Source organism: Stegostoma tigrinum, chromosome 42, assembly GCF_030684315.1.
Source record: "Stegostoma tigrinum isolate sSteTig4 chromosome 42, sSteTig4.hap1, whole genome shotgun sequence".
NCBI lineage: Eukaryota > Metazoa > Chordata > Chondrichthyes > Orectolobiformes > Stegostomatidae > Stegostoma > Stegostoma tigrinum.
The window spans coordinates 3,654,018-3,664,017 of record NC_081395.1 but is presented as its reverse complement, the minus strand read 5'-3'; the positions used below and the strand labels follow the sequence as shown (position 1 = coordinate 3,664,017).

Genomic DNA, 10,000 nt, shown 5'->3' with positions numbered 1-10,000 from the left:
TGTGTGTAAACTCCGTACTGCATCGTGGTGAGTTAGTGAGTGTGTGTTTGTGTGTGTGTGTGTGTGTGTAAACTCCGTACTGCATCGTGGTGAGTTAGTGAGTGTGTGTGTGTGTGTGTGTGTGTGTGTGTGTATAAACTCCGTACTGCATCGTGGTGAGTTAGTGAGTGTGTGTTTGTGTGTGTGTGTGTGTGTGTATAAACTCCGTACTGCATCGTGGTGAGTTAGTGAGTGTGTGTTTGTGTGTGTGTGTGTGTGTGTGTGTGTATAAACTCCGTACTGCATCGTGGTGAGTTAGTGAGTGTGTGTTTGTGTGTGTGTGTGTGTGTGTGTATAAACTCCGTACTGCATCGTGGTGAGTTAGTGAGTGTGTGTTTGTGTGTGTGTGTGTGTGTGTGTGTATAAACTCCGTACTGCATCGTGGTGAGTTAGTGAGTGTGTGTTTGTGTGTGTGTGAGTGTGTGTGTATATAAACTCCGTACTGCATCGTGGTGAGTTAGTGAGTGTGTGTTTGTGTGTGTGTGTGTGTGTGTGTATAAACTCCGTACTGCATCGTGGTGAGTTAGTGAGTGTGTGTGTGTGTGTGTGTGTATAAACTCCGTACTGCATCGTGGTGAGTTAGTGAGTGTGTGTGTGTGTGTGTGTGTGTGTGTGTATAAACTCCGTACTGCATCGTGGTGAGTTAGTGAGTGTGAGTGTGTGTGTGTATAAACTCCGTACTGCATCGTGGTGAGTTAGTGAGTGTGTGTTTGTGTGAGTGTGAGTGTGTGTGTGTATAAACTCCGTACTGCATCGTGGTGAGTTAGTGAGTACCTGCCTGCCTGACTGTATTCTGTTTGCTCCATGTGATAGGGTAAAGAGTTTGAGACTCGGCTGAAGGAGAAGAAACCTGGAGATTTATCTGATGAGCTCAGGCTGGCTCTGGGAATGCCTGTTGGAGCGGTTAGTAAATTCCATCCCATCTTTGAGAGGAATGAAACCAGGTTTCCTGACTTCTCAGACACCTAAACTCGTCTCTATCCCGAACAGCAACGGACCTGCTCCCATCTGGAATTGTCACTGTATAACACAGATACAGACTCATCCCCACTGGTACTGTACCCCAGTGTTATACAGATACAGACTCATCCCCACTGGTACTGTACCCCAGTGTTATACAGATACAGACTCATCCCCACTGGTACTGTACCCCAGTGTTATACAGGGACAGACTCATCCCCACTGGTACTGTACCCCAGTGTTATACAGGGACAGACTCATCCCCACTGGTACTGTACCCCAGTGTTATACAGATACAGACTCATCCCCACTGGTACTGTACCCCAGTGTTATACAGATACAGACTCATCCCCACTGGTACTGTACCCCAGTGTTATACAGGGACAGACTCATCCCCACTGGTACTGTACCCCAGTGTTATACAGATACAGACTCATCCCCACTGGTACTGTACCCCAGTGTTATACAGATACAGACTCATCCCCACTGGTACTGTACCCCAGTGTTATACAGGGACAGACTCATCCCCACTGGTACTGTACCCCAGTGTTATACAGATACAGACTCATCCCCACCGGTACTGTACCCCAGTGTTATACAGGGACAGACTCATCCCCACTGGTACTGTACCCCAGTGTTATACAGGGACAGACTCATCCCCACTGGTACTGTACCCCAGTGTTATACAGGGACAGACTCATCCCCACTGGTACTGTACCCCAGTGTTATACAGATACAGACTCATCCCCACCGGTACTGTACCCCAGTGTTATACAGGGACAGACTCATCCCCACTGGTACTGTACCCCAGTGTTATACAGGGACAGACTCATCCCCACTGGTACTGTACCCCAGTGTTATACAGATACAGACTCATCCCCACTGGTACTGTACCCCAGTGTTATACAGGGACAGACTCATCCCCACTGGTACTGTACCCCAGTGTTATACAGATACAGACTCACCCCCACTGGTACTGTCCCCCAGTGTTATACAGGGACAGACTCATCCCCACTGGTACTGTACCCCAGTGTTATACAGGGACAGACTCATCCCCACTGGTACTGTACCCCAGTGTTATACAGGGACAGACTCATCCCCACTGGTACTGTACCCCAGTGTTATACAGGGACAGACTCATCCCCACTGGTACTGTACCCCAGTGTTATACAGCGACAGACTCATCCCCACTGGTACTGTACCCCAGTGTTATACAGCGACAGACCCGTAACCCCCACCCCCAGTACTGTCGCCCAGTGTTATACAGGGACAGACTCATCCCCACTGGTACTGTACCCCAGTGTTATACAGCGACAGACCCGTAACCCCCACCCCCAGTACTGTCGCCCAGTGTTATACAGATACAGACTCATCCCCACTGGTACTGTACCCCAGTGTTATACAGCGACAGACCCGTAACCCCCACCCCCGGTACTGTCGCCCAGTGTTATACAGGGACAGACTCATCCCCACTGGTACTGTACCCCAGAGTTATACAGCGACAGACCCGTAACCCCCACCCCCGGTACTGTCGCCCAGTGTTATACAGGGACAGACCCATCCCCACCGGTACTGTACCCCAGAGTTATACAGCGACAGACCCGTAACCCCCACCCCCGGTACTGTCGCCCAGTGTTATACAGGGACAGACCCATCCCCACCGGTACTGTACCCCAGTGTTATACAGCGACAGACCCGTAACCCCCACCCCCGGTACTGTCGCCCAGTGTTATACAGGGACAGACCCATCCCCACTGGTACTGTACCCCAGTGTTATACAGCGACAGACCCGTAACCCCCACCCCCGGTACTGTCGCCCAGTGTTATACAGGGACAGACCCATCCCCACCGGTACTGTCCCCCGGTGTTATACAGCGACAGACCCGTAACCCCCACCCCCGGTACTGTCGCCCAGTGTTATACAGATACAGACTCATCCCCACTGGTACTGTACCCCAGTGTTATACAGCGACAGACCCGTAACCCCCACCCCCGGTACTGTCGCCCAGTGTTACACAGATACAGACTCATCCCCACTGGTACTGTACCCCAGTGTTATACAGCGACAGACCCGTAACCCCCACCCCCGGTACTGTCGCCCAGTGTTATACAGGGACAGACTCATCCCCACTGGTACTGTACCCCAGTGTTATACAGCGACAGACCCGTAACCCCCACCCCCGGTACTGTCGCCCAGTGTTATACAGGGACAGACTCATCCCCACTGGTACTGTACCCCAGTGTTATACAGCGACAGACCCGTAACCCCCACCCCCAGTACTGTCGCCCAGTGTTATACAGGGACAGACTCATCCCCACTGGTACTGTACCCCAGTGTTATACAGCGACAGACCCGTAACCCCCACCCCCGGTACTGTCGCCCAGTGTTATACAGGGACAGACCCATCCCCACCGGTACTGTCCCCCGGTGTTATACAGGGACAGACCCGTACCACACCCCCCCAGCTCTGTTCCCCTAGTGTTATACAGGGCCAGCCTTCCTTCTTGCCCAAATTGTATCCCATGGCCATCCTGCTCTAAAATATCACTTCCAGACAGAATTAAAATTTGGAAAGAGGAATTATTTCTCACTCGTAAAATGAACCTTGGTATCTCCCAAATTCCCTCGAGTTGTGGAATTCCGTTAAAGGCCAGAGTCCCTGGTATGCAAGGGTGTGAATTGGGAACTGTATGTCGCTGTCTGGGGCTTTGGATGGCCACAACTGATCTCGTCCTGCTCACACTGCCAGTGAAGGAAGGTCTCTCAGTTTGTGATTGGCACCAGTACGACAGCTTGGCTGACTCAGCAGTATCTGTCTCTGGATCCTCCTCCAGTTTTTCAATCTTCAAATGCTCTGAGATCACTCCCACTTGTGACCCTCAGCTGGCAGGCCCATAAGCTCCAGAATTTATCCCCCAATCAAACCTGCTCCTCTATCTTCCCCTCTAAGATGCTCCCAGTGACCTTCCCTGCCTTTCCCTTTACGGTTATATGCAAAAGTTCAGTTGGATTTTTGCCGGCATGAAGACTGCAAATTGGAGTTGTTCTGTGTGGGAGATTCTCTGTGTTTCTGAAGTAGCTTTTTGTAACAGTTTGCGTTTTGGTTATTGTAATGTTTGTGTCTTCCACAGAACGCGCACAAGGTCCCTCCACCATGGCTGATTGCCATGCAGAGATACGGTCCTCCTCCATCCTATCCCAATCTCAAAATCCCCGGCCTCAACTCTCCTATCCCAGAGGTACGTATGATCCTCCTGAATGTGACGGGACATGAGGGAAATGGCGGGTCAGGCCAGTGAGTTTCCTCTTGTTGTTGGGGTGGGGGAGGATTGTTGGGTCAAGTTCATGAGAAGAAACTTTTCAGTGACAGAAGGGTCGCTAACCCAGATCGACAGCAATTGGGAGTTTTAAGAAGGTGGACCTGGGACGCCTGAGCCTGCCTTGGTCTGTTCACCCTTTTGTTTCCTAGTAATGTTCAGGCTGTGAAGTGTCTGTATGCTTCCCCTGCAGAGCTGCTCCTTTGGTTACCATGCTGGAGGATGGGGAAAGCCACCTGTCGATGAAACCGGGAAGCCACTGTACGGTGATGTGTTTGGGACCAATGCGCTGGAATTTCAGGTAAATCCCACCGAGCTGGTGCTGTCACGACGCAGTAAGACTCCTCCTCAGACCCTACGCACACCTCTGACTGCCCAGTGCCAGTGTCTCTGGCACACAAGGTGACAAAGCTTAGGCTAATGTAGCTCTGGAACCCCCCTCCCGAGACTCTACACACGTCATGCACTATCGGAGTGCAGGGAGCTGACACCAGTGTGCTTCCTCCTGTGAAACCGCACCACAATTTAGCAACTGTCCGGGCACTCTATTGAATAGCAGCTCTCTCTTTTTTTCTGGTGGGATAGATTTGAGGGGCTGAATGGTCCCCTCCTGTTCCTGTGGGAGGTACACAGATGAAGAGGTTTCTGATCTTCCCCCGCAGGCGAAGACTGAGGAGGAGGAGTTGGATCGGACTCCCTGGGGTGAGCTCGAACCTTCCGATGAGGAATCCTCTGAGGAAGAGGAGGAGGAGGATGAGAGTGATGAAGATAAACCAGACGACACCGGCTTCATCACCCCAGCTGACAGGTAGTGACTCGAGGCAAATCCCCAAACTGTGGGGGCACATGGCCTATCTGTAGCTTGGACCCAGAGGCTACTCTTCTGCTCCCACGCCATTCTCTCCGGTATCCTCTCGGATCAGTCTTCGCCCATCTCTGCTGGCCCTGGCCTACACTGCCAGTGCCCACCTCTGCCTGACTGCCCCCTCGCACCAAACCTACCTCGCTCCTTACCCCACCCCCACCAAGTCCCCAACTCTACCCCTCCTCTCTTCCTCCCTCACCCACAGTGTCTCAGTGATCACAGTGCCTGTCCCATTCCCAGAACTGGATCTGCGGGAATCTCCTGTGGTAAAGCCCATCGGCCACTTTCACATGAACAACCCCATCCTTCTCCCTGTTAATAATCTGTGATTAAACTGGTCTGTCACAGCCTCAGTGGGGATCACCCCCATTTTCTGGATCTGCCTCCCCCCACACATCATATCCCCCATGTTCGTCATCTCCAGGCCCAGCTCACCCAACTCTCTCCTGGCTCGTACCCCCTACCCCAACTGCTCTCCCACCCTCCCTGGGTATCTGTTCAGGCTGGTGGCCTGTTCCCTGAAAGTGATTGTTTTCCCCCTCCCATTCACACACTCTCTCGCTCTCTCTGCAGTGGGCTGATTACCCCAGGCGGGTTCTCCTCTGTCCCGGCCGGAATGGAGACCCCTGAACTCATTGAATTGCGGAAGAAGAAGATCGAGGAGGCCATGGATGGGTGAGGACCCCCCACGAGCCTCGGTGTTGCAGTGTGTAGGGGCATGATACAAGAGTAAGGAGGTTATGTTCTGGTGATACCACGTGCTGGTGCAGTCACAGCTGGAAAACGGTGTACAGAGCCGGTCTCCCTATTCCAGGAATGTTGTAAATGCATTGTGGACAGTTCACGGAAGATTTCCCAGACGGATTCCTGGAAAGTGGGGCGGACTATTGTATAAAGAAAGATTGGATGACCATGGCTGGGATCCACTGGTGTTGCGTGCAGCCAGAGGGAGCCTGATTGAAATGTATCAGATCCTGAGTGGGGGGGGAGGGAAGGGGATTGTGGAGAAAACGTTTCCAGTCATCAGAGATTCTAGATCGGCGGAGGGGGGTGTTCATTGTTTAAAACTCTGAGTCAGAGACAGAATGAGGGGAAATCTTTGCCATGAGACTCTGGAACTCCCTCCCTGAAAAGGCAGTGGAATTAGAGTCTGTGAATATTGTTAAAGCAGTGTGGATTGACCCTGGGTCAGCAAGGAGGGAATGTGCAGTGATCGTATCGGAAGGGGGCGTAGGCCAGGGGGTGCTGAGTGGCCATCTATAGCTCTGGTTTGTATCTATTACACCCAGCTAGTGCTGGAAAGGAGGTGAAGGGAGTGTGTAGATATAGTACGGGTTTGGCAGTACACTCTCAATGGGCCGAAAGGCCATCGAGATGGGAAGCAGTGTGAATGGGGGTGGGGGGGGTCAACAGTTGGGAGGGAATGTCAACTCAACTTTGTGTCAGTAGGATCCTGGGCATGGCCTGAGGTGAAATGGTGGGGAAGGAGGTGTTTGGTTTGTTGGTGGGGGTTTGGGGACGGGTGGGGAAGCAGGGTCTGGGCACGGGGGAGGTCTGTTCTAACTGTAACTCCTTTCTCTCCCCAGTGGAGACACCCCTCAGCTGTACATCCCGGTGCCAGAGAAACGGACAGCGACAATTGGGGGGGCCATGATGGGCTCGACACACATCTATGACATGTCAGCGGTGAGTCCCTCACAGCACCCAAGGGGTGTGCGGGAATCCCCCACCCCTCTCACGCTTGGCTCTCATCAGTAGAGCCTATTTGTGGTCCTGTCAGGTTAAGTCTGTACCCTCACAGCCTGTGCTGAGTTTGGGGCACCTGTCCTGGGGGGATAGCGTTTGTACACTCAACCCCTGGGTCAGGAATTAGTGCAGGTCCGCACTGGAGCGCAGGAGGTTGAGAGGCAGCCTTACAGAGATTTATAAAATAATGAGGGGTACAGATAGAGTTAATGGTGGGTTTCTTTTCCCTAGGTTGGGGGATTTCAAGATTAGGGGGCACACTTTGAAGGTGAGAGGAGAGATTTTAAAAAGGACATGAGGGGTAAATTCTTTGCACAGAGGGTGGTTTGTGTGTGGGATGAGCTTCCTGAGGAAGTGGTGGGTCTGCGTACAGCTACAACATTTAAAAGGCATTTGGGTCAGGACGTGGATAGGAGAAGCTTGGAGGGATATGAGCCAGGAGCAGGCGGGGGGGGGGGGGGGGGCGCTAGTTTAGTTTGGGATTATGTTTGGCATGGACTGGATGGGCTGAAGGGTCTGTTTCTGAGCTGTATGACTCTCACCATCTGCGTGATGGTGATGTGCCTACTGGAGCACCAGGCTGTGGAGTGTGAAACTAGCCAGCTGTCTGCTGCACTGACCTGGGGCTGGATCTCAGACTCAGACTCTACAGTTCAGCCCAGGGCCTTGTAGACATCCCTCTGCCAATTCTGCCTCCTTACCAGAGTGCTGTGCACAGATTGGCTGCCATGTTTCTGAACATGGCAGCAGTGACCAGGCTTCAATCGAACACTCCTTTGGCCGTGAGGCAGGGGAAGGTGCTACAGAAATTCACCTTTATTCTTCAAGTGAGGCTCTGTGGCATCTTGGTGAATAGATGAGTGGAAATGATTGTGAGACGGGGGTGTTTTTGTGAGGGCTGCTGGCACTCGGTCTGTTCAAGGTCAGGGCTCTCCGTGTGTGGCGTAACTCTGTCTTTGTGGCCCTGACACACTATCTTTATAACGATTTTGCTACATGCTATTTTTACAGCACTAGAGGTCGTGGGCTGGGTAAATCTCCCCAGTGTCCCCTGCTGCCTCTGTGCAGTAATTGCTGTTTGCCTAATGGATCTGTATTGTACCTTGGGCTGAGAGAGAAAGAAGCAACACTGCCAGGATGGCCGTCTGGAGAAACATCGTTGGACATCCCACCCCTCAGTAGCACGCCACATTGAAAACCATTCCTCCCACCAAGCCCAAACGAACCAGCTTTCCCGTGACTGCCTGAGCAGCCTTTTGAGGACAGGGTTGGGTTGAGGTGAACTGGGTCCCAGTAAGCAGTCGTCTGAAACAGGCCACTTGGCCCATCTGCTCTGTGCTGGTGTTAGTGCTGCATACAGAGCCCCTGCTGCCCCGTGGGACTCCTGGTTGGTGCCGAAAGGCTCTGGAGGGGACGCAACCCGTAACAATTCAATAGCCTGTAACCTACTGTTATCCTCAACAGTAGTTCACCTGTGTTTGGGGCTGGGAGTCACAGCTGATTGTGTCTAACCAGGATGCTGCCTGGTTTTGGGGGGGTGGGGGGAAGTTTAGCTCTGAATAAAGGCTGGATAGACTGGGTTTGTTTTCACTGGAACACAGGAGGTTGTGGGGTGATCTAATAGAAGTTTAGAAGCTTGTGAACAGTATGGATAGAATGGAAAGTGAGACATTTTCCCAGGGTGGAGGGGTCAATGACTAGAGAACACAGGTTGAAAGGGTAGGAGGAAGTTTAAAAGAGATGCGCAAGGCAGCTTTTTCACACAAAGGGCGGTGAGGGCCTGGAACATGCTGCCAGAGCAGGCGGGGGGGAAGCCGACACACTAGCAGCATTGAGGACGCACCTGGACAAATACATGAACAGGAAGGGAGTAGGGGGATATGGATCCTGTAAGTGAAGACAGTTTTAGTGTGGAAGGGCAAAATGTATCAGCACAGGCTTGGAGGGCCGAAGGGCCTGTTGCTGTGCTGTAGTTTCCTGCTGAGCCCTGTGCGAGGTGATGCTGAAGCTGCTGTGTTTGATAGGTGATCAGCCGCAAAGGCCCAGCCCCTGAGACCCAGGGGATCGAGGTGGCTCTGGCACCAGAGGAGTTGGAGCTCGACCCAATGGCCATGACCCAGAAATACGAGGAGCGGGTCCGTGAGCAGCAGGCCCAGGTGGAGAAGGAGGATTTCAGTGATATGGTGGCTGAACATGCTGCCAAACAGAAGGTAAGAACAATTTCTCCATTCCTCGTCCTCCTGCTGCCTTCGACAAACGCAACATTACCTTAAACCAGCTCCTGGTGAGGTGCAGCAGGCCAACAGCTCAGTGGGAGCTGATCGAACAGGAATGGGCCCTTCCCAGTATCTAATTACCATCCTCCGGGATGTGTCTCACACACCCCACCCCCTGTCCTTCCCATCTGCACAGTCGGTACCACAGATTCCCCCCGATGGGTACCCGAGAGCAGACGTAGCCATGGGAAAGGCAGGTACGTCGTCTCCCTCTCTCGGTTCACCCAGCGGTGCTCCCAGAGCAAGGGCAACACTGGGGGATCTGGAGGAAAACTCCCTCTACGCTGCACCCCACGCACCCACACCCAAATCAAACACTGCCACAGGGTTGGATCCAGACAAAAGCTGCCTCTACGCTCCCGCCCCCGACCCCCCAACTTTCAAACACTCCCACGATAGAGTTGGCACAGGGTTAGACACAGATTTAAGCTCCCTCGACACTCTTTCCCCCCCCCCCCCCCCCCCGCCCCAACTGACCATTCCCAGGACAGAGACAGTAAGCTGGGTAGCTCCTGTTTGTGTGTGCTGTGGTGGAATAATGAGCCCGAGAGCCTCCCCATTCAGGAGGCCGGCAGTGGGCCGTTAATGTAATCTGTACTTCAGCCTGAACTGGTAGGCGATGCCGAGTGTAGATTGATAGGGGCATGGGGCAGGGTGACCTACTGAATTCTGTCCTTGTTCCTGGGGGCTGGCACTGATCCAGAACCCAGCAGGGCTGGCTGTCACCAGGTTTATTGTGTGTGCGCCTGCTCTGTCATCAGTGAGCTTACTGTAATCTGGTGCTGAGATTGTAGTG

The 10,000-nt window shown here is 52.9% G+C and overlaps 1 protein-coding gene across 2 annotated transcripts in view; it reads left to right on the top strand.

Annotated features, from left to right (window-relative positions):
- The window catches only part of sf3b2 (splicing factor 3b, subunit 2), a 33,954-nt gene that overhangs the window by 23,519 nt on the left and 435 nt on the right, over positions 1 to 10,000 (top strand). For both annotated transcript variants that reach the window (XM_048525165.1, XM_048525164.1), the window contains 7 exons: positions 853 to 942; positions 4,132 to 4,239; positions 4,511 to 4,618; positions 4,980 to 5,125; positions 5,756 to 5,857; positions 6,769 to 6,868; positions 8,953 to 9,138. In XM_048525165.1, coding sequence (XP_048381122.1) covers positions 853 to 942; positions 4,132 to 4,239; positions 4,511 to 4,618; positions 4,980 to 5,125; positions 5,756 to 5,857; positions 6,769 to 6,868; positions 8,953 to 9,138 — 840 coding nt within the window. The remainder of the gene's footprint in view (positions 1 to 852; positions 943 to 4,131; positions 4,240 to 4,510; positions 4,619 to 4,979; positions 5,126 to 5,755; positions 5,858 to 6,768; positions 6,869 to 8,952; positions 9,139 to 10,000) is intronic.